The sequence below is a fragment of the Sebastes umbrosus genome, chromosome 7 (genome assembly GCF_015220745.1).
Source record: "Sebastes umbrosus isolate fSebUmb1 chromosome 7, fSebUmb1.pri, whole genome shotgun sequence".
In the NCBI taxonomy this organism is placed as follows: domain Eukaryota; kingdom Metazoa; phylum Chordata; class Actinopteri; order Perciformes; family Sebastidae; genus Sebastes; species Sebastes umbrosus.
Window position 1 is genome coordinate 725154 of NC_051275.1, and position 24381 is coordinate 749534.

Consider the following 24381-nt stretch of genomic DNA (forward strand, 5'->3'; position numbering starts at 1 on the left):
CTGTAACATTTTGGTCACCTAAAAATGTCTCATTCAGTGTTTAGTTGTTCTTAGCTCCACCCTCTCGTGTCCCTTCTGGTCGCAAAAACACAAGATGGCAACGGCCAAAATGCCAAACTCGAGGCTTCAAAACGGCAGTCCACAAACCAACAGGTGACGTCACGGTGACCACGTCCACTTCTTATATACAGTCTATGAGTTTTAGCCATGCTAACGTGGCGCTCGGGATGGCAATGTTGGTCAGTGCACCATTTTGGTCTATACGGAAATATCTTGACACATGTTGAGTGGATTGCCATGAAAGTTTGTACAGATATTTGTGGTCCCCAGAGGATGAAACCTGCTGACTTTGGTGATCCCCTGATCTTTTCCTGTAACGCCACCACCTGGCAGACTTTTTTGGTTTGAAGTGACATACCTTGACAATTATTGGATGCATTGTGTTTAGTGCTATTTAGCATGCTACCACATTAAACTAAGATGGTGAACATGGTAAACATTGTACCTGCTAAACATCAGTATGTCAGCATTGTCATTGCGAGCATGTAGCATGCTGGCGTTTTTAGCTCAAAGCACAGCTGAAGCTGTGCTGCTAGTGCTATAAACTCTTGTTTCAGTCCAAATAAAGGTCTTAACACTACTTTTTTCTTCTTTTTTGTTTATTCTAAACTTCTTAACATCAGATTAGCCTACCTGTTTTCTCAAGTCCGTGTTAGCTGTTCTTTATTCAGAAGACATGAGGTCAGTGATTTTGTCAAAAGGTCATTACAAGGTCTATTGATTTCCTTTGTTAGCTCCACACTGAATGCAGCATTTCTTGCTGTCTACAAATTCCTGCACTAAAAGGCGTTTAACCTCCTGTGGCTCGGCCTTCTCCCAGCTGTGTTGAGCCATTAATCATCAACCAAACCACATGTCATGGCTAGTTTTGGGGCTGTAGGGCCAAACGTGGCAGCCATGTGGACTGGACACACACAACAAACAGCCTGAAGTTGGAATCACAGGTAATTAAAACTAGAGAATATTTTATCTAATTTCAAAACAGAATGGATAAAAATGGACAGCTTTGTGAGTTTGGAGGCCTGGAGATGAGACATGGCAGCTTGTGACAGATCAGGTGTTAGAAATAAAGCCTTGGATTAACAGTTAATTAATTCAACCACTATTCATTAGCACTGATACCAACACACAGGGAGCAGCACAGCCACACAGATACTGATAAAACAGCCAGACACATCCCATTTTGAAAGTTAATGATCTGACTCAATGTGATCTGCATCGCAAAGATGTAAAGAAGATAATAGCTGTACAGCTCCGGAAATATCCACCCATTAGTGAAGGTTCGGGGGGGGGGGGGAGAAAAGAGAGATGGAGGAGAAAGAGGGGACCGATGTAGAAGCAGAGAACAGAGACAGATCTATAAATAGGCCTCCCTGCAGCCTGTGAGTAGACAGTGAGTAGACCAGAGACATCAATGTGACAGCCACTCCACTATAGAGACTATCTGCCTGTGTGTGGACGCTGAGAGTTCACGTCTTCGGTTAACAGAGTCGGATTCATCGGTTTTACCTCCAGCTGAGCAAACACACGACATGACATGTGAAATCACACAGATAACACAAATAATCAGCACACATACTGTATCTGCTCTTTTCTTGAAGTTCATTCCACCATATTATTATTATTATTATTATTATTATTATTATTTGAAGTAATGATAGGACAAAGAGCGCAGCTGCTGCTACACAAAGACAGCTGTTATGCATGACTGCTGCAAAATGAATTATTCAAGCTAACATTTAGACTTTGTATTATTTATCAAAAAGTGCCACAACGTTCAGCTGAAGGTTTTAAGAGACTATTTTAAGGGAGCATTGCAGGATACAATAGGCGGTGGAAAAATGGTTTTGGGAGAGCTTCATCCCCCTCCGAATAAACGCTCTCCATCTGGCTGCAGCATGCAACACTGCTGTCATTTCAGATGATCAAATCACCTAATAATACTAGAGGGAATTATTCATAACTACAGAAGCTTGTGTGATGAACAGAAGTTTGTAAAAGGTGAGTCTAAAATTAAGTCCCCCCCTCTCCCCCTCCTGTCTCACAGCTACGTCACCCTGCATGTTCTTTCAAGGCGTCCCATTGCAGGAGCATCACAGTCACACCACGTTCCCTGAGACAAAATAACATCATCATCATCATCATCATCAAATTCATTATTTAAACTCTCATTTGATGTATTGATTACATATCTTGGAATCCATGAAGATGATACTTTATTGTAGAAAAGTATATATTCTCAAATATAAACTTAAAGCTTAAAACATGTCATTGATTTTCTCTAAAATACGGTTTCAGCTGATTCTTTACAACTAAGATCATGTCTCAAATAACCACCTGCTAATTGAGAAGCAAGCACAGAATTTCCATTGTGAAAGAGAACTTGTGACAGTATATACATAATATATATAATATATAATATAATATGGCATAGGGCTGTCAAAGCAACGCGTTAACGCAAATTCGTTTTAACGCCATTAATTTCATTAACTCATTAACGCAACTTGAGATTTCAGAGATTGTAACTGCTCAGTTTTAAAGCTAAAGTGAAGATACTGGTACAAAACCTAAAGAATCAATTTGGTACCAACTATTTCACAATAGCTGGTCAAGAAGGAGGCTAAATAACGCTCCAAACTGGCATGGCATTTTCAAAGGGGTCCCTTGACCTCTGACCTCCAGATCAGTGAATGTAAATGGGTTCTATGGGTACCCACGAGTCTCCCCTTTACAGACATGCCCACTTTATGATAATCACATGCAGTTTGGGGCAAGTCATAGTCAAGTCAGCACACTGACACACTGACAGCTGTTGTTGCCTGTTGGGCTGCAGTTTGCCATGTTATGATTGGAGCATATTGTTTTATGCTAAATGCAGTACCTGTGAGGGTTTCTGGATCAATATCTGTCATTGTTTTGTGTTGTTCATTGATTTACAATTATAAATATATACATACATTTGCATAAAGCAGCATATTTGCTCACTCCCATGTTGATAAGAGGATTAAATTTAAATTGTGATTTATTTGTGATTAATCCCGATTAACTATGGACAACCGAGCCATTAATCGTGATACATTTTTTAATCGATTGACAGACCTATGAAATATTAAAGTGAACATCATATTTTTTGTAAAGCCTAGGATGGAGATAGTTCTGTGACTTGCCATTTAAGAAACTAATATGTAAAGATACTGTCACCTATAGGAAAAATGATTTCCTTTAACATCAAGCTGTTTTTGCATTTCTTGCGTGCAAAAGTGACTACACTAATACCCTATACTCTACACTAAAACCATATAAAGAACATTGTCCATTTCATTTTTTCCTCTTTGTAGCTGTGAGAAATCTAGTTTCATCTTCAGTCCCACTGCTGGACAAACATGTCTGCTACAGCCACACTAACTGATTGAGAAACACGTCTGCTACAGCCACACTAACTGATGGAGAAACAAGTCTGCTACAGCCACACTAACTGATGGAGAAACACGTCTGCTACAGCCACACTAACTGATGGAGGAACACGTCTGCTACAGCCACACTAACTGATGGAGAAACACGTCTGCTACAGCCCCACTAACTGATGGAGAAACACGTCTGCTACAGCCACACTAACTGATGGAGAAACACGTCTGCTACAGCCACACTAACTGATGGAGAAACACGTCTGCTACAGCCCCACTAACTGATGGAGAAACACGTCTGCTACAGCCACACTAACTGATGGAGGAACACGTCTGCTACAGCCACACTAACTGGTGGAGAACAGCTGCAGGACAGATACAAAAGAAGAAGAAGAAGTGTCAGGTACAATGGTTGCAGAACATTTTAATAAATAACACGGATGTTTGTAATCATTGTGTAATTTACAACAGCTCTGTCTGTCTTTCATTTGGACAATATAAAATGTAAGATGCATGCTGTATGTGTTTAAACACTCCTCGTTGTGTCATTTTCCCTTTTAAGTATCTGCCTCTTTGCTGTCATCTGTTTAATAAAGGTGCAAAATGTAAAAAAAAAAAGAGAGAAAAAAACTTGCAAAAACTCTGGCGAGACTCGCTGCCCGATGACCTATTCTAACCTAAAGTGTTCAAGGTCAATGCCTAACCTTAACTATCTCGCAAGAGTTTCTCAATTTGCACGTTACCTTCTAGCCATGACTTACTTTGACATGTAAACACCTTATCCTGGTTTCTGAATATCCTTTGTTGGTACAGAACCATAGTAGCTACAGAACATAATGACTGAGACGATGAGAAATCAAGACTCCGCTGCAGGCAGACGATCAGAAACCTGCACAATGTGTGATCATGTATACAAATTTATGAACAACCAGGTTTTTCATGTTCCATGTACACGCACAAATTGGATAAGACTCAAAACCAGGATACTTAAATGTGCATGTAAACGCACTCAATGGTGTTCTTATACAAAATGAGATGGTCTTTTTGACAACAAATGTGCATAAGACCAGTTTCTGTGTAACAAGAGTCACTAGTGGGGGGGTAAATGACTTCATGGAGCCTATCCTAAAGCTTCTAAAGCTTCCCTGTACAGTCGTACAGCGGGAGGATCCTACAGTCAGCTCACTATCAGAGGAGGTGACCTCTCTGTGTGACCTCCTCTGACAGAGCGCTGACCAGAGGAGGCGTCTGCAGCGAGGAGGCCACACACAGTCAAACAGTTAATGCCTAACGTTGGGTAAATTTAGCTGCATCTGTATGAGAAAGTGATTTTTCTTTCAGGTTTTTGTTCATAGTCATGAATTGAGAATGAAATGACATCGCTCGTCTGGCAGGCTGTGGTGTGAGTTTACACATTATGTGTAACGTGACGTCTTAACTCCCGCCCCACAATGTGATAATGAACTGTTAATGACTCAAATATAACATGGAGACGTTTGTGGATTGGTCTGTTAATGCTGGCTTTGATCATAGATGTGCAGTCTGTTGCGTTCTGCACATCATTATTGAGCATGTTTTGAATATTTCTTGCCTCTGTGTTTTCTTTTCCAGCCAGTCATGCTTTGTTTTACAATTAGCTCCTCAGGTGCCAACCGGTTGACAAATGATACCTTCCAGTGTTTGTGGGTCTGCCTGATGTCTGAGCTTATGACTCATTGTGTATGTGGGCACTGAGGATTCCCAACAGTGCAGGGAAGAAGAAGAAAAAGCTTCCTCCACTCTGCAGCCTGGAGGGGATATACAGCACAGTTGACGGCGGCCCAGTGGGGTCGGCGTGGTGAGTAACAGGCAGCAAGCGAGAGAGAGCTAGAGAGAGAAAGGAGGGTGGGGGTGGGTGGTGATGTGGATGCTGAAGGGCTGAAACGTGGTGTGGTGGCAGGAATACAGGGTTAACAGTGAGAGCCAAGGGGTCAGTGTTTAGCTAAATATCTGAGGCTGAACTACAGCTGGCTCTGGATGTGGAAACTGAAGGGAGTCTGGGTGTGGAACCAGACGCTGGAGCCAAGTTTCCCCCGCCCGTCCACCAAACAATGACACCACAGTTACAGCCCAAAATATAAAGACCTTATTATGCATCTGAAAATACAGTAGAATAGAATATAACGTTGCATTACTACTGTACTCAGGAAGTGAGCTCAGGGAAAAAAGAGCAGTCATAGAGTGAAGTTACTACTCTGTATGAGCGCAGTATTGTGCTGTTGCATGGCAACAGTTTCCACAGAAATCTTTGCTCAGAAACACTCCTCTTTGGTCTTCACATAACTGCAACGGCAGAAAAACGGGCTGACTGCAGGAATACAAATGGTCTCATGAACCGTTTCAGCTCGCAGAGGCTAAAGACTAAAGACTCATTTACTAACATATTTACAGAAAATGTAACACAAGAGTTTCATTCTCTTTCATATTCTAAACCATATTTGAGACTGTGTTACATTGGAGGATGTGGGATGTTTATCTGTGATGGAATATGTGCTACTACAGTTTCCATAAAACATGTTTTCAACTGATCAGATAAGAGTAATCATTTATTGTCCATCCTGAATGATATATGTCCAGCTTTGTGCAAACACCAATCTTTCCTCTCTATAGCCTAATGCTACATTATTCCTACCTCGGTCTTCTTGTCTCAGCAACAAAGTCAATAAGCATCTTTCCCAAAATGTGGAACTATTCCTTTTAATGTTGTCATCATATCATTATCACACTGTGTGATTCACACATGAATGGTGTTGTGATGGTTGCTATGGACCTGTAAGGACCTGTAAGGACCTGTATGGACCTGTCCTTTACATGTTGATCTGTGTGTTCTCTCTTTATCTGCAGTCATCCTGCTGTACCAGCTAGATGTATTTAGCTTCTTGTCTCTGCTCAGTGCTGCTTGTTACTATTGTCTCTTTACCACAATGTTCTGTTCTGTCTCAGACCATCAGAGATATATTGTTCCACCTACTACACACACCTCCAGAGAAACCTTCAGGCCCACTCGACTCTACTCTACAGCACGCTGGCTTTACCTCATTAAAAACTGACTCTCCAATACCTCAATGTGATAAACCTGAAATTGGTGCTGATCAGGTCACCTCATGAACAGTACGATGTGGACCAAAAGTGGCACTCAGGGATTTTACTTTTTGCATCATCATGCCTCCAACTTCCTCAGAATTAAAACATCTATTTTTGCAGTGCAATCAAAGGAGAGAGGAGAGCGGTGTTGGGATACAGTTTGCATTTGGATAAAAATATCTATACGGTTACTGACAGATGTTCATTATAGATAGAATCCATAAAACAGAAGGTCTGAGGTACTCATAACATTATTGAACATAATTGAAATATATAGATTTTTAGGATTTTTAGGGGGATATAAGATTACCATCTTACATTCTATTTTTTTAGCTTCTTGTTGGCTTGGCAATTTTGAAATGTTTCAAATTATCATAAGTCTTAAAGGTCACCTATTATGCAAAATGCACTTTTCCATGTCTTTTAAACATAAATATCTGTCCCCAGTGTGTCTACAGGTCACCATAGTATCATAAAAGACCATCCTCTCTCTTTTTCTCCTGCTCCGTTTGTCCGGAAATGGGTGTAGAAAATCACTTTGCTTTTTTTCCTTCTCTTCTGACGTCATTAGAGAAATGCAAGCCATGTAAGGGTTTCCTGGTTGAGCCAGAGAGAACCTTCAGTAGCTGACCCCGCCCCACAGCGCGTCACTGTCTCTCCTCCTCAACCGAACTTGAGCAAAGTAGCTCCTACTGTTAGTCAGCAAGAACCAGCAGAACAGGCTTCATGTACTCCCATCATCTAAATATAACATGTTCTTTCACAAAGGCTTCATGTAATTACACTGTTTAAACAGCTGATATTTATATATTATATATATTTGATGTCATGCATGTAGAAGAGTACTACAGTTAGTAAATAGTGACTGTAAGCAACACAACACATTTCTGTTTCACAGTCAAACTTTATTTGAGTAGACAGATGACATTAATTATACACAGCATTATTAATCATCTCACCTGCAGTTATGATGACATGGTACAGGAGAAAGTCTTCAGCTCTGGTAAACTACAGTAAGCTAAGCTCCGGTGGTCTGTAGTCATGGTAACACAGAGACAGCTCCTACTGTAAATAATATACCATTACTCTGATCTTCCATACATTTATCAGGTGTCTTTTACCAGAAATAATGAACTGACTACTGTTTCACATCTTCTATTTTCCACCCTGATGGTCGCTCTGTTTACACACCGTCACATAGCGGTAGCATGTAGCTAACCCGTTAGCATGTAGCTACATGCTAACGGGTTAGCTCTGTATTTCCCATCTGCTCACAGCTATCTGCTCTCAGCTGTCTGCTCTCAGCTGTCTGCTCTCCTCTGGGATGATTCTGTCGGTCATTTCTCACAGATGGATCTGTAAAGACAGACGTAAAACAGAGTGTATGTTTACGGTTTACAGAGTTTATGCAGAACATAAATACTGAGCTAACTAACAGAGCTATAAATAGCATTATTTACCTGAGAGAAACCGTCAGGAAAACCTGGAATCTGGACCGCAGATGTTGATCATTTGTCGCCGATTTCTGATCAGATTCCTCCGGTAATGTGCGCTGTGTGAAGTTTCTGGTTTATAAACTTTATAAACTCTATTTTTGCTCCTCTTTCTCTGTGGGCCAAAGCTGCTCCGTCCTCAACACAGCGTCACTGTGTCACTGTGTTGAGGACGTTTGATTGACAGAAACGCTGACCAATGTGGGAGGAGATAGGCTCTAAATCAGGATCTCTCAGACAGAGGCTAAATGCAGGCTGAGTGAGAGAGACACTATGAGAAGAATAAAGGGGTTTTTGAACATTGCAGCATGTAAACATGTTCTAGTGCAACATTAAAATACATCTATGAACCTGGAAATGAGCATAATATGAGACCTTTAAAGGTGCTAAATGTGAGATTGGGGGCATTTTGTATTGTCTCTGCACGGCTCTCAACATGGCGGTGACAGTAACAGTGAAAACAAAGGCAACAATGCTGACAGCTAACGGTGTAAACCGAAGGGAAACCGGAGGGTGGGCGCTACGCTTCTGCAACGACGCCGTCGGTCAGGACGGCGTTATCAGCTGTAACCGCCGTATGAGAGCAGTACAGAGCAACAGCCGTGAGCTAGTTAGTGGGGCACGCTCACATATACCAACATGCTCTAAAAGCATGCATGGCCGGCCCAGCTATGTCAACAAAGCACGGAGAAGCTCTGATTACAACACACACAGAGGGAGAGCGACTTCATTCTCTGCTCAGGTAGACATTACTCCTCTATATCTTTACATAGACAGTAGTTGTTTGCTGCTATAGTAATGCTCTGGATATCATATAGAGCACCTTTAAAATACCAATAAGAAACTGATGATAATAAAGGATGGGTTATTTTTGGATGATATTTTTTAACAACTTTTAATTGTTGTTAAGTAGAAGTTTGTCAGAGCCGTGTCCCTGGAGCTGGAAGCAGCCCAGTGTCTTGCTCAAGGGCACTTCAGTAGGGTGGGTTATTGCTGTTAACAGGGGCTCAAACTCAGGGCCTCCTGGTTTGTGGTTGATCTCTTTACTTGTAACGCGATACTGCCCTCTGCTGGTCTGGAGAACGACATGCATTTGATTCTGAAACAGGCTTTAAAAACCAAAGTAAGCTAAAGTTTGCTGGTTTGAGAGTGTGTTTAGAGATGTCAGATCTATGTCGCTGCAGAGCATCTTTAAAGGTTGGACTAGAATAGGCTACATGGTGATGTGGACTACTTATTTATGTATTTATGCATGAATTAAGAAACTGATTTTAAGGAATTTCTAAATGGTATTATGGCTGATATTGTAAATGTCTCCTAGAAATAAAAAGACTGAAAGACTTGCTGAATGGGGAACTAACACAGAGGCAAACCAAGGACAAAACCAAGAGAAATCAATGCACTCGTGGTTACACGGTTGACCTCTAGTGTTTCACATTCAACACAACACCACTGCTGTGGTGCTGTATGTGAGAGAGGCCGCATTTACACAAAAACAGCTTTTTCTGTAATTGTTCAAAGTCATTGTTTAAAATTCTAACTTTTATTATCTTCATAACACAATTATTATCTTCAACAGCTGTAGGAAAATGTAAAAATATCTTCTTTCTGGAGCATATCTACATTTTTAACAACAATCCAAAAATCACCATCAGCTGGACCATCTGTAAACAAGCAGAGTGGGCAGAATAGAATCTAATCTGATTGGTGAATATTTGATGTATTTAATGCACTATCCAGCTTCATAATATTCAATATATCATAATTATTAGTTTTATGCACTAAAGTGAAAACAAATTTAAGCATGTAAGCACAGCAAGCATGAAGCCAAATTAAGAGAGAATTAGGACAGAAATAAATGTTCAAAACAAGTGACTTTCTGCACTTTCCCTCTTCTTTTTTAATCCGTGTTCATGTGTCAGTTTAATCATCTTAATCTCAGATCTTTTACTTAAGTAAAAGTACAAATACCACAGTCTAAAAATACTCCATTACAAGTAAAAGTCCTGAATTCAGAAGGCTATTAAGTAAAAGTATGCAGCAAAATGTACTGAAAGTATCAAAAGTAAAAGTAGTCATTATGCAGAACGTGTTGTATTATTATAGTAATATTAGTAACAGTTATTATAGGAATATTATATTATTCTCTTTTAATCACTAACAAAAACATTTTAATGTTGCAGTTCTTCGTCAATTTAGATACTTTATATACTACTGGGTAGATTAGTAGTACAGTATACTGCATCATATCATAAAAGCACATCATATGTTTTTATGTAAAAAGTACTAGTAGCTAAAGTTATCAAATAAATATAATGCAGTAAAAAGTACAACATATCTCTGAGATGTAGTAGAGTAGAAATACTAAGTGGCAGATAATGGAAATACTCAAGTAAAGTACAAGTACATCAAAACTGTACTTAACTACAATACTGGAGTAAATGTACTTAGTTACATTCCACCACTGAATCTGTGTTACTCTCTGTAAATGCTTCGTCTTCATACAAGTCCTCCAACTCTCCGTCTCTGCTGCCCTCGTTGCTGATCTTCCTGTGGGGCGACAAATACTCCATCATGTTGTTGAAGGTGCTAGGTGAGATTGCAGATGATGAGGAGGAGGAGGAGGAGGAGAAGGAGAAGGAAGACGGGGAAGGGTAACAGTCGACTAAAATGTCATGTCCTCCACAGATCAGCTCATCAGTTGTGTGTCCATTTATTTTAGGTACAGCTCGTTGTTGAGAGCTTCGTCTCCCTTAAATCCTCTTAAAAGGTTGAACAAACAACTGATGGGCTGTGCCGTGTACGAGGCGTTCAAGCTCAACCTTTCATCAAATTTACCTCAAGGAAGGATGAAGCTGAAGCGAAGACCTCAATAAGCCAAAAGAGCCACTGCAAGAAGGAGATGTAATGTAAGAGGCCAGGATGTATACTCTGGTAGTTTGCAGCACAGTTAATGATGAACAGATTTGACTGTAGCAGGACGGTAGCAGTTTAAAGGCATGGTCAGACATTTTGGAAAATAAATGGATTCTCTTTTTAGCCGAGAGTTAGATGAGGAGATTGATACCAGTCATGTCTGTACAGTAAATAGGAAGCTACAGCCGCTTAGTTTAGCTTAGCATAAAGACTGGAAACAAAGGGAATGTGCTACAGTAGCTTCACTCCAAGTCCACTTACAGTCCTCACCCCTCTAGAGCTCACTGATTAACACGCAACAAGTTGTTGTTTTTACACTTAGTTTTTTGTATGAAATGATTAAATAAGATATAACATGTTAATTAGTGAGCTTTAGAGGTGCTAACAGGCAGATTGTGCTATCTTTGGACAGAGCCAGGCTAGCGGTTTATCCCCCCATTTACAGTATTTGTGCTAAGCTAACTGGCTGCTGACTGTAGCTTCACTTTGAAACATAGACTGTATAAAATATGGATGTAGTCTCCGTGACGTCACCCATAGGTTTGTGATGCTCAGAGTGGATGGCTCTGACTGTGCCATCTTGGCAGTGACGACACAGCCGAACTCACGGCTAATTCAATAATGGGCAAAGAGATGTATTGTGGGTGGAGCGGAGGCGGGACCGGGTGACGCAGCAGAGCGGACAGCTAGCAGCCTGGTACGTCAGCCACCTGTCACTCAAAGTGGCAACGCCCTCATTATGCCTAATTTAAGCCTTAATATAATTCAAACGGGTGAGTTATATAAAAACGGTTGTCATGGACGGGGAAATTAGCTGTAGAGACCAAACAGGGTTTTTGTACCAGGCTGTAAACATGTTTATTTCTGCCGTGAAGTCGGCCATTTTAACATGAGGTTCTATAGGAATTGGGGATAGGGCCTCCAGTGGCCATTTGAAGAACTGCAGTTTTTGGCATTTGCGCTTTGGCTTAATTTCTCAGCACCGGGGTTGCCGCTTGTATCGAAAGAAAAGATATGAGAGTGATATCAATCTCCTCATCTGACTCTAAGCATGCACGTGAATCAGCACATTTCCCAAAGTGTCAACTCATTTCACTTTGAGCATTTCAAATTTTAGACTTTAATGGTGGCGCCTCCATCAGGAACATTTATTATAGCACCCCCATGTGGATGATGATTGACACCCAAAGTGTTCAATAATAAATGCATAAATAAAATGTTATGATATGAATAAGGCATAAAAGTGTAATGTTACAATACATCATCCCTCCAAGAAGACCAAAAGAAAACACTTTGATCTTCTTCTTTATAAGCCAACTGCAGAGCCAAGCTACGCCTTTCAAATATGTCTCTGTTATTATTCAGCTGGTCAAATATGGTTTCAAGTTTTGTCCATCACACCTGCTGTTTGAGATTCACATCTCACGTGATCTCTAAAGATCTCCCATGTGTGGGAGCCTGCAGTGCTGTAGTAGTACTGCTGCTGCTGGTGTTAGTGCAAGTGTTGAGGAGGATACAGCTACAGCTCCACATCTCTTCACGTGGAGGTGTAATTAACTGTGCCAGCGCCCCCCCGCAGACAGGACTGGCTTCTTAATGGAAAACAAAAGCAGCGCAACCATTGCTGCTTCCATTTAGCTCATCAGGAGAGGACAAATGCTTTTATCTGCTGAGTGTGCTGCTGAGTGTGCTGCTGATCTCAGGACCAGAACAAAACAAATACAGTATAAGAGCCAGAAGCTATTCAAAGATTCATATTCTACATATGATGGTTGACCTAATATACTTAATATGTGAGAGACATGCTGCACGTGTAAAAGGATGTAACTGACTGATCTATTTTTATCCGAGCATCTGCTGGCTGCTTTGTTTTGTTTGAGGCCTAATCCCAGCTATCGCAGAGCTGGCAGTTTGGCAGAGCGGAGCAGGCAGGATTTGCAGAGTAGGCTACTTACGTAAGAAGACCTCCAGGGGCAGACATGGACCTCTCGGCCCGTCTGCCCAGACACTCAAAGGGATTACTGAACGACCGCTTCCTCAGCATGGACTTCACCAGAATCTGCAGTGGAGTATCAATCAGAGAGAGGATCAATGAAAATACTAAACATTTTCATATCGTTAGTGAAGTCTCCACCCAACAAAGTACACACGTTTAAATGTCAAATTTGTATTTTATTTTTATAGAAATCCCATTAACTTCAAAAGGAAACTGTAAATCATTGAGAGGTTACTCTTCATGGCTATAAAACCATCAAATATTGTTGAATCATCTCCCCTTCACCTATACTGTCATATAAATATTGATATTTCACAACTTTAAAGGTAATATGATCAACTAAATGGCTTTTTGTGTCTTCCCATGTCTGTTATTGCAACCGTATCTTGAGATTTGATTGCAAGAGTTTTGTAAATGGCTGAGAAGTGAAGACCACTATCAGAGATGTATTTAGGAAATGAAGTCTTTAAAACTACAAATGAAATGAGATTTTAAAGAGGACCAATTGTGCTTATTTTCAGGTGCATACTTATATTTTGAGTTTTTACTAGAACATGTTTACATTCTTTAATGTTCAAAAAACACTTTATTTTTTCTCCTACTGGCTTTCTCCTCTCTCTGAAACGCTCTGTTTACGCCCCCCCCCCTCCTCCCAAAAAGCCCAGTCTGCTCTGATTGGTCAGCTGGACCACTGTTGTGATTGGTCAACCAAACCAAACTCTGGAGGTTGGGCCAAACTAGCTGCTAGTATTATGCTAATGTATTACTTGGTGACATCACCACGTTACAGAAGAAAAGGCGGGACTTCAAGCAAAGCATTTCAGGCAGTTCAGGAGCAGAGTTTCTGTGGGGGGAGGAACTCCCTTTGACGTGGACTTTGGGCTTTGTAACTTTGCAGACCTTTAACATGCACAAACAACGATATAACACACTAAAGGAAAGGGGAGAAGCACAAAAGCGTAATAGGTCCCCTTTAAGAAAAGGTCTACAAGAAATCAGCTGAAATAAATGTAAATATTTCAATTGAAATACTTCAGCCAGCAGCCAGTGGTGCTCATGATAGTGTTAAATAGTGAGCAGAGAGTGAGCGATGTGCGACTCACCACAGTGGAAAGGCTGGGGATGAGTTTGACGCTGTTCTGCACCTCCTCCTCAGTGACCTCCACCGCCGTGCAGTGCTCCTCCTCCAGAGGAAGAGGATTGGAGCCATTCTCTGTCACCCACGCGTGGAGCTGGACCAACACAACACCATCATTATGAAAAAGTAACACAACTTGATAATGAACATTCAGTCTTTTACATAATATCAATCAGATTTGGTAACCGGTCACCTTAATTTCAGGGATGGTGATTCTTGTTTCTGGGTTTTTATCCAGCATCCTCTCAATAAGCTCCTTCAGTTTGTCGCTTATCAATGGACTGTGAAAAAAAAGCTACATTATTTTACAGATAAATATGTTTTTGAAAGTGGCTCCTGTTACAACCCCAGCTCAGGGGGAAGCAACATGGAGGAGGGTCAACATGGACAAACCAGATTTTAAGTTTATTAAGTAAAATAAAAAACAAAGAGTTGTGGAGAGACTGCTGCCTGAGAGAGAAGAGGAGAGAGAGAGAGAGAGAGAGAGAGAGAGAGAGAAAGTGTGAGGGAGGTGGAGGTGGAGGAAGGGCATTTAGTAGCTGGATCAGGTGTCACTGATTGGATAGGAAGAGTTAGTTAATTGGGAGCTTCCTGAATGAAAGAAAGGAAGCCAGGTACACGAACCCTAGAAATGACATAACCTTCCCTGTTTCCCTCCTGACACATGACGAAGAGGAACAATGTGGAATGAAAAGTTCAATAAGCTTTTTTCATACACTTGTCAAACACACGTGTAACTAATAATATTAATAGTTGCAGCATTGCATGGCAATCATTTCTGGAGTGGAGCTATTGTTAATATTATCAATTCCAGCTGTGCTCTACCTGCTCTGACAGCTGTGAGGAAGGCCTGTGAGTCCGACGCATCTGGGACCCATCAAGAAGCTAGACTGCTCTGATGCTAACATCAACAGGAGGGACATTCAGGGGACAACTGTCTTCATTTTGATAATATGTATAAGATGTTACAGTGGCTATCATCATAGGACATAGAACAGACATTTAAAACAAAACCAGTCAATAGAGAATAGAAACTGCAGATGTTTGCTATCTCTCTCTTCACTAACACATTATTTGCTTCTTTAATCACTTTTTTCTCTCTCCAGTTAAGAAAAAGGTTTTTAAAAGCTAAAGAATGTTCACATCTACTGTAACACCTTTACAAAGTGGGATTGCAGTAGTTGTCCCTGGCTGCCCTCTGAGCTAACACTTCCTCTACAGCTACATTTAGGCTATCCTATTACACAACAAGCCAGATAGCTAATCTGCTATCGAAATATTCTCAACATTTTCTTACATCTTTGGAAACTCCACGGGTTTGTTCTTGATCTTGTTGTGCAGAGAGATGATGTATTCATCATAAAAAGGGCACTGGAACAGGACAAACAAGGACATGATTAAAGGGGACATGTGAAAAACTCACTTTTCCAGTGCTTGTGAACATACATTTGGGTATCTGGAGTGTCTACCAACCCACAAACTGTGAAAGAAGACAACCCAGTCAGTGTTTTGGACATTAAAGCAGGTAAACATGTTCTAGTAGAAACACAAAATACAAGTATGAACCTGAAAATGAGCTGATATGTCCCCTTTAAAATGTTCAAATCAAATGTTTGACTGGCTTTTTATTCTACATGCTGTGAGCCGTCTTACCTTCCCAATGACAAAACAGTAGAGTGTGACTCCCATCGCCCACACGTCTAGTGCCTGGTAAACAAACACAGTCATCACTGAAAAGCTCTCGGTAGGCGGTTGCACATCATTTCTTCATCATTTCTCACACGGTTAAACACAGTCTGATATGATGAGTCACATCCAACACATATTGGATTCAGTGTTGTCTGTTTTCCAGTTGGCCAACAGAAGACGTTTTGTCTCACCTTCCCGCTGAAGCTCTGCTCGTGTTCGGTCATCATCTCGGGCGCCATGAAGGCCGGCGTCCCCGCCGTGCTCGACAGGAGGGCGTCCTTCCCCTCAAACTCATTACTCACGCCAAAGTCTGCGATCTTGACGTGACCGTCGTCCCCTAGCAGCAGGTTGGAGGGTTTGATGTCCCTGTGGATGATCTTGTGGTAGTGCACTGGACAATGTAGAGAATGCAGAGCAGTGCTGATCAGCTCGATAGTCATTTTACAACAGCTACAAGGTGGTTTTCTTGTGTAAGCCATATGTCATTGCAATGTAAATGACAAGCAGCTTTCTTTTCAATAAAATACTAAATACCAGTGATAATGAATCATCCTTCTTTGTCTTGAGGCTAAAATATGTGCAATATGTCTTGAAAGGTAGCTATAAAAAGCAGTCACTAAGCCACCTACTGTTAACGTTACAATTTTTCAACTCATTTTAATTTTAGATTTTGAATGAAATAACTTATGTGAGGTTATTAATCCTTTTTAGTGTAGAGGAAGAGGTTACTTTCAGCTTGTTTAAGGCACCAAAGTTGGGGATTTTCAGATGAGTTTTCTAAAGTTCAAAGGTTATGAGATGTTTTGACTCTCTATTTGATATCAATAATTAAATCCAAACTTACAGTATTCTATTCCCAGGACGACGTCTCGGAAGTAAAAGCGAGCCTGCTCCTCTTTGAAAGGGTCCTCTGTAGGCACCTCCATCACCGGGCTGACCAGCATGAGTGGAGGAGGACAAAGGAATGAAGGAAAAAGGCAAATATGTATATTATATCTTATGGGACAATTTAAATGCCAGAACATAAATGCACAAGTACATACCCCTTTGTCATCAAATCGAAGGCTTGAGGACAAATAACCAGAATTTAATGACTTTAAATTGACACCTAAATGCAGTTAGTGTGACCCAGATGAAGGAGTCCTACCCATATGAAGTCCATCTTCATCAGGATCATCAAGCACCTGCAAAACATGATCAAATCAGTGGTCTCATATTCTGCACTGTTTTACACAAATATATGAAGTCTAGTCAGTAAGTTGTACTAAGAATAAACATTATAGTACTTTGTGGGTTTTATAAGGCCCTACATCACCCATGATACACCTGCACAGGTGACCTCACTTCTTTTGGCTGCAGGTAGTCCACATAGTCTGGTAACAACATGTAATTCCCATAAAGCGTCACCACCTTCAACCTGAGCAGAGGCCTGATTAGCTACAGTAATTAAAAACACCTGTTGGGGTATGCAAGAGCTAAATTAGTTTTCTATCCACATCTCTTTGTTTCGGTTTCTCTGATGTGTTTTCTGAACAGGTTCCTCCCTACATCACCTGCGTCCAACCCCTATAGCTCTTCTCCTACAGAAGAAATGTACAATCCCAACATGCGTTCATGCTAGATAAACATAATAAACTGACCTCAACTAGTTTAACAACATTATGATGGTGCAGTTTCTTCAGGATGGCGATCTCCTTGTACACTCTCTCCAGAGGAAACACAGAGTTTGATCCCTGAGGAGGCGGGCGGCCTGAAATCACAGACAAAGACACATCACCACCAACGCCTCAGGAATGACGAGAACTCATTAGACATTTAAAGGTGCAGTCTGGCATTTAGCGGAATCTAGTGGTGAGGCTGCATATTGCAACTAACAAGCATGAAGGACGACTACGGTGGCCAACACAGAGACGCGAGTGGCCCTCTCTAGAGGTACTGTAGGAACATGACAGCCGGCTCCGTGGAGAGGACCCGCTCTGTAGATATTAACGGCTCACTCTAAGCTAACAGAAACACAATTCTTATTTTCAGGTGATAATACACTAAAGAAAACATAGTTATTATTATATTCCATTTCTGCCAATAGATCCCCCTGAATGCTACACACTGTTCCTTTAACTGTTATTAGAGATGGAGGTTTTCACTCACGCAAGAATCCATACTGCTTCATCAGCCTCTTCTTTGAAACAACTTTCATTGCCTAAAGAAATGAGATAAAGCAAATTATTATCATGACAAACTAGCAAGTAAACACTTAAATGCACAATTCCTAAGCTTTAACTTACGTAGTACTGCTCTGAGTCTTCATTATAAGCTAATTTTACCACTCCGTATGAACCCTATAGGGTGACAGAATAACAAACGTAAGTCATCGCTTCACCATGCTCATTGGATGACTATACTGTATGTACAGCGCCGCTATCACCTTTCCAATCTCTTTCTTCAATTTATACTGGTTGAGCATGACACAATCCTGCAGAAAATAAGAGAGTCAATATATCATTAATAGCATGTTGCATTTAGTCAAACATCCATCTCTGAGTATCATTTCAGTGTCCTCACATCAGCATCTGTGATGGACACCCGTTTGGTCTCGATGGTTGGCTGTCGGGCCATGCGGCTCCCTCTTTCCTGCAGAGACATCTTTCTGTCGGAGACTTTGGTGGGCCTCGGAGCACCGGATCTGTAGCCATTAGGCGGGGTTATGTGGTTGGTGGCCACGTTTATGGCCGCCACCAAGTCGGCCAGCTCGCCGTGGTGCTCGGGGTCGGCGCTCATGGTGGTTAGTCCTCGTTCACTCCCAGATGGCATATCAGATATGGCATGGTGAAGTCACCAGAGGAGGCATCACTGCACTGAAAGGTGGAGAGACACACACTGCTGAGTAAAGAAGGATCGTACAGGTCTGCAGAGGTGTGGTTCACTAAACTGACTTTCAATTTGTCACATTTGTCATGTCGAAACTTAGTCAAAACTAATAAACGTGTGGTGTTGTATTGTCGGAAGTGCTTCTGGCATACTCCAGAATCTCAAGCCTTGGAGTCACCTAACTGCAACCTTTTAAATACTTCATACTTCTGGGTCTGATGGTCTGACACCAGCGTGCAGATGCAGGGATTTTTAGCAGCTGACTCTCATATCTTGAGAGATGCAGTAACTCTCTCAAACAAGTTTCAACTCTCTTCACAGCTTCATATCTTACTGCATGAATGAATCATTGGCTGGTTGCACAATCTAAAAATGTCTGGTATGCTTAAAGGGAAACTCCATCCAACTCTACACATCACAGTCTGTCCAGGTCTTAGGGAGGGGGTGGGGGTACTTCATGTGAAAAGAGTAGAAAGACTTTTGTGACTCCAGAGGGAGCTGTGCAAAGTCTGATAAGCTGCCTCAAGTGATGTCACTTGAGTCAACGTCATTTGGGGCTGAAGACCACAAGTTTTGAAATGAAATCAATCTGTGGTGGGGGGTTGGGGGGTGAAGTTAGAGAGAGGTGTGCTTACCAGACCTCTGTGCCCGCTCCAGATCTCTACTTGAGGCTGGCGAATCAAGGCTACATTAGCAGCTACATTAGCAGCTACATTAGCAGCTATTAGCGTAATGCACCCGAATCTCCAACTGAACTATTGTTGGTTGAGTTGTATTGTGGGTAATGTAGGCAGCAGGTCTATACCATAGACCGTATATAAAGATGGACGCTATGACAGCTCCGCAAAAGTGAAGCCGCAACATCTGGCTCGCCCCCTGGTGGCTGGCTGCAGTATAGCTCATGAATCCTGCCCCCTCCATGTTAGTGGATGGGACATGGACCAAACTAAAAAGAAGACGACAAATACATTTTTCCCAAAGATGGTTTCTATTATTTTAGGTAGTTCTTATCACGCTGATGTACTGTATGTTCAAGTGTTATTTTTTCTGACAAGTTTGGTTTTAATTAGTTATATGAGGCTATATAAAGGGGGGTGAGACGTCACAATTGTCAGCCGTGAGTCTCTCTCACTGACAAGCTGTGGGCATGCCCGGCATCGGCTCGTGATCGGCTGGTGATTGGCCCGGGCGGATACTGCGGCTCCACCGCCCAATTACTAGACTCTGACTCCAAATGACGTCAAAATCTCCAGATGGCTTCTCCCGTATCAGGATATTTTGGCTTCACTTTTGACTCTCTCTCCCATGGAAGTTGAGACGCGTCGTCCATCTTTATATACAGTCTCTGGTCTTTATGAGGAAGAAGAATGGAAGGAAAAAGACGATATTTCTGGTTCTGCTGCATCAATTTTGCTCATCTTTTACAGTCGCCCATTGTGAGTCTGATAATGCTAAAGGAGTGCAATGCTAAATGGGTGGAGTACTCCTTTAAGAAAGTAGTTGGCAGTAATGAAAAGTATAATTTTTTTGTTTTAGTTAATGGGCCAAAACAAGCAAATCAACTAGTTGTATAGTCCTTTAACATTCTAGAAGAATTACTGATTAGACCTCTAGTTAGGCTGCAGATTCCCCCGGTGCAACAAGGGAGATGTCATTCAAGCACAATGTTTGTACACACCTACACATTTCTAACAACAGGTCTAAACAGGCAACATAAGTGACACCTGTCTAGGGCTTTGACCTTTCACCCATAAATTAAAACTACCAAACTAACCTCAGAAATATAGTCAATACATTGTTTTACCACCTAAGTAAACTGGAAAAAAAAGTTCGGAAACTTGTGTTTGGTGGATTATTTCTCTGTTGTTACAATGCTAATGGTCATTGTATTTTACATCGTTGAAAAGCCTGTTTATTTACCGTCACAATGATGTCCAACTTGTAAGGATCATGTATTTGTGGGATGAGCAGCACAGCTGATTATATGGGGAGCGCCCAAGAAAACTTGCCAAAATGCTCTGCCAATGGTAAACAGTGTATTCTCATAAGGCTGCTAGGAAGCCTGCAATGACTGCCATTCACCGTCAGGCCCGTTGGCGCTGGTGTCGACAACACAGACAATGGAATCTGAACATGTGGGGGAATGTCATGTTCAGTGATGAGTCCAGGTTCTGTCTGCCAAAGTTGGATGGCAGGGTCAAAGTATGGAGACGACGTGGAGAACGCTATGCTGATTGTTGCACCGATGGAGTAACAGCTTTTGGTGGGGGCAGTGTCCTGGTGTGGGGCAGCATCTCCCTCACTGGCAAAACAAGGCTTGTCATCATTGAAGGCCATCTCAATGCAGAGAGATATCGGGATGAGATTCTGCAGCCAGTGGCGATCCCATATCTCCACAATCTGGGACCTAACTTCATCCTCCAAGATGACAACGCTCGCCCCCACAGAGCCAGGGTTATCACAGACTACCTCCACAATGTGGGAGTAGAGAGAATGGAACGGCCTGCCAAGAGTCCACACCTCAACCCAATTCAACACTTGTGGGATCAGCTTGGGCGTGCTGTACGTGTTAGAGTGACCAACACAACCACGCTGGCTGACCTGTAACGAATCCTGGTTGAGGAATGGAACGCCATCCCACAGCAACGTGTGACCAGGTTGGTGACCAGCATGAGGAGGAGGTGCCAGGCTGTTGTGGCTGCGTATGGATCTTCCACCGCTACTGAGGCTCCTGACAGTGTATTAAATGAATAAAGTGTAAAATTGCCAATATGTCTTGTTTGTTCCTTGTTACTGATAGAGAGTTCAATCATCCAATCCACCAAACAACTCAAAACAAGAGTCAACACCAACAGGAGAATACACTGTTTACCATTGACGGAGCATTTTGGCAAATTTTTCTTGGGCGCTACCCACATAATCAGCTGTGCTGCTCATCCCACTAATGCATGATCCTTACAGTTGGACATCATTGTGAAGGTAAATAAACAGGCTTTCCAACGATGTAAAATACAATGACCATTAGCATTGGAACAACAGAGAAATAATCCACCAAACACAAGTTTCCGAACTTTTTTTCCCCAGTATATATCTTGTCTCATTTACTACCAACATACAAACTTAATCTAAGAACTCCCTATACTCTAACTATATTCTAACTACTCGAACTATACTCAAACTACTCTAATTATACTCAAACTATATTCTAACTATACTCTAACTATATTCTAACTATATTCTAACTATACTCTTACTACTCTAACTATACTCTTACTACTCTAACTATATTCTAACTATACTCTAAACAACATTGAACACGTTGTATTGAATGAATAAGAGACTTCTCAGTGGACCTTTTTCACAGCACATTGCAGGAAAACCACAGGTGTTACTAATAACATTAAAGGTGCTAAATGCAAGATTGGGAGCATTTCTATTGCCTCCGCACGGCTCTCCACATGGCAACAGCTAAGCCGGCTCGCAGCTAACGGTGCTAACAGCGCTAAAAGTGAAAACAATGGCAACAGTGAGCCAGTGTGAACAAAACCACGACCCTGGAACTGCCTCACCAAATGGAAAATACAGTCGTCATGTAAATAATTAGCAACACCGGTGCTTTTCCTGCTATATCAAGTAAAAAGATCTGCCGTTGGCTATATAAATATCAGACTTTTAATCAGTATTACAAGTCATTCGTATGACCATCATTAATATTCATCATAATAAACATATTTTATATTCCCGCAGTGTTTGAGCCTCCTGGCGAACTGCAGCTTGAAAACTGTCTGTTCTCTTGCCCAGAGTTTTGTTTAACAGATAACACAAACCTTAAAACATTAAAGGTAATATTAGAAATAAAGACACAGGAAATGAGAAATCTCAGTTTGTGGCAACAGACAAGCAGCAGATAAGAGCCCGCTCACTGCTGCCTGAAATACAGTACGGAGAACTGAAAAGCTTCTTACGTAACCAGGTAGAAAGCTTTAACAGGTAAGTCATTCATGATACTTACACAATAAACAAGACTGGTATAGTATGTGCACGTATTCTTTTAAAGAAAATATGCCTTTGCAACATGTAAAGTTATACAACCTTTAATTAGAAATAATAAACTACAGCTACTGACATGCAGCAAAGGCCTAAAACTCACCTGAATCCCCTCTAACACTAACGGTGGCTCTAATAAAATACTGTGGAAGATCAAATATAATATAATAATATGAGGTAAATGATTAGCTTTACTCACACAGTGGAGGCGTCTGGTGTTGATGGCTGTTGTTGAGGTTAATCTGCATGTTGCTCTCAGGACGGGAAACTCCTCAGTGTCTCAGTGCAGGACTTTCACTGCTGAGCAGCAGCGCTCGTCTTTAAAAGGATTAACTGAGGCTACATATAGCTGAGGCAGTTATTCTGAGGCTCACACACACATACACACACACGCACACGCACGCACGCACGCACGCACGCACGCACGCACGCACGCACGCACGCACGCACACACACACACACACACACACACACACACACACACACACACACACACACACACACGCACACACACACACACACACACAGGACAGAGCAGGACATCAGGAGGTACACATGACCAAAGGATAACCCCACAGTGGTAGTGACAGGATGACAATAACACACATTAACATACCTTTTTTAATAAAATACATATACCAATATTAATGTTTCCTTCTAATTTAAAGGCTGCATATCATACAAATTCTCCTTTTCAGTGCTTGTGCTCATACATGTGGGTGTCTGGAGTGCCTACCAACCCACAAACTGTGAAACAAGACAATCCAGTCAGTTTGTTGATCAGAAAATATGTGATTGAACAAGCTGTACAGATTAAACTCCCCTTCCTATGGCTTTCAAACTACCTTTGCAAAGGTGCACCATATATTTCTCTCCAGCCAATCAGAGCAGACGAGGCATTTTCAGGAGGGAGCCTTAAAGAGACAGGCGCTAACGGAGCGTTTCAGACAGATGATGAATACAAGTATATTCAGACAGACAGTAAGAATAATTAAAGCATGTCAACATGTTCTAGTGGAAACCCAAAATACAAGTGTGAATCTGAAAAATGAGCATAATAGGTCCCCTTTAATGACTATACTGTATTTCATACACACACACACACACGCACACACACACACACACACACACACACACACACGATAGACCCTTTTCACAGCTGACATTTTGACTTACCAAAGCAGGAAAATCAAACAGGTGAAATCAATAGCATTAATGAGGGCTGCATTCCATTTAGGTGAACCAGCAGGGCTCTGGTATTGTGCATGTTAACTAACTGACATGGCTTGCTGGGACACTTAAACCTTCAGTAGTCAGTATATTTTTGGCATCATTGGGCAAAAATCCCATAATAACCTTTCATCATATTGTAATTCAAGTGTTCTGAGAGAAAACTAGACTTCTGCTCCTCCTCATGGCTCTGTTTTCAGGCTTTAGAACATCTAGCCTGTGACGGGAGACTTTGACCAATCACAGGTCATTTCAGAGAGAGAGAGCGTTCCTATTGGCTGTGCTCCGGTCATGTGACCGGAAATGGCGTTCCTTCACCAGATTTCACAATGGCGTCGGCGTCACAAACATTCTCATTTTACAGTTAAACAGTACACTACAAGATGATTCTGAGAACATCTGAGGAGAGAAATAGAC

At 41.5% G+C, this 24381-nt stretch overlaps 1 protein-coding gene and 1 long non-coding RNA gene across 3 annotated transcripts; both read right to left on the reverse strand.

Moving 5' to 3' along the window:
• Positions 1-7586: 7586 nt before the first annotated feature.
• Positions 7587-8214, reverse strand: LOC119490947. The gene is made up of 2 exons (XR_005207509.1): positions 8048-8214; positions 7587-7943 (listed from the first exon to the last, which is right to left on the reverse strand). It is a non-coding gene; the product is annotated as an uncharacterized LOC119490947 (long non-coding RNA).
• A 2203-nt stretch (positions 8215-10417) lies between these two features.
• On the reverse strand, positions 10418-23075 carry camkk1b (calcium/calmodulin-dependent protein kinase kinase 1, alpha b). 2 transcript variants are annotated; one of them, XM_037774485.1, is made up of 17 exons: positions 22934-23075; positions 18382-18674; positions 18245-18292; positions 18105-18158; positions 17968-18019; positions 17460-17569; positions 16967-17003; positions 16863-16884; positions 16664-16752; positions 16011-16210; positions 15784-15837; positions 15428-15501; positions 14324-14411; positions 14096-14224; positions 12952-13055; positions 10919-10969; positions 10418-10630 (listed from the first exon to the last, which is right to left on the reverse strand). In XM_037774485.1, the coding sequence occupies exons 2-17, from the start codon at positions 18628-18630 to the stop codon at positions 10528-10530; spliced, it is 1464 nt and encodes a 487-aa protein (XP_037630413.1). In that variant the 5' UTR covers positions 18631-18674; positions 22934-23075; the 3' UTR covers positions 10418-10527. The 2 variants fall into 2 exon arrangements, with proteins under 2 accessions (XP_037630413.1, XP_037630414.1); XM_037774486.1 differs by lacking the exon at positions 10919-10969.
• Between the last annotated feature and the right edge of the window lie 1306 nt (positions 23076-24381).

Excerpts from the sequence above, each read along its gene's own strand:
- camkk1b (XM_037774485.1), bottom strand. The coding sequence starts at position 18,630 with ATGCCATCTGGGAGTGAACGAGGACTAACCACCATGAGCGCCGACCCC. Across the intron at positions 18,293-18,381 it reads TGTCCATCACAGATGCTGAT|GATTGTGTCATGCTCAACCA; the intron begins GTGAGGACACTG and ends TATTTTCTGCAG. Across the intron at positions 16,885-16,966 it reads TGAAGATGGACTTCATATGG|CCTTCGATTTGATGACAAAG; the intron begins GTAGGACTCCTT and ends TTTGTCCTCAAG.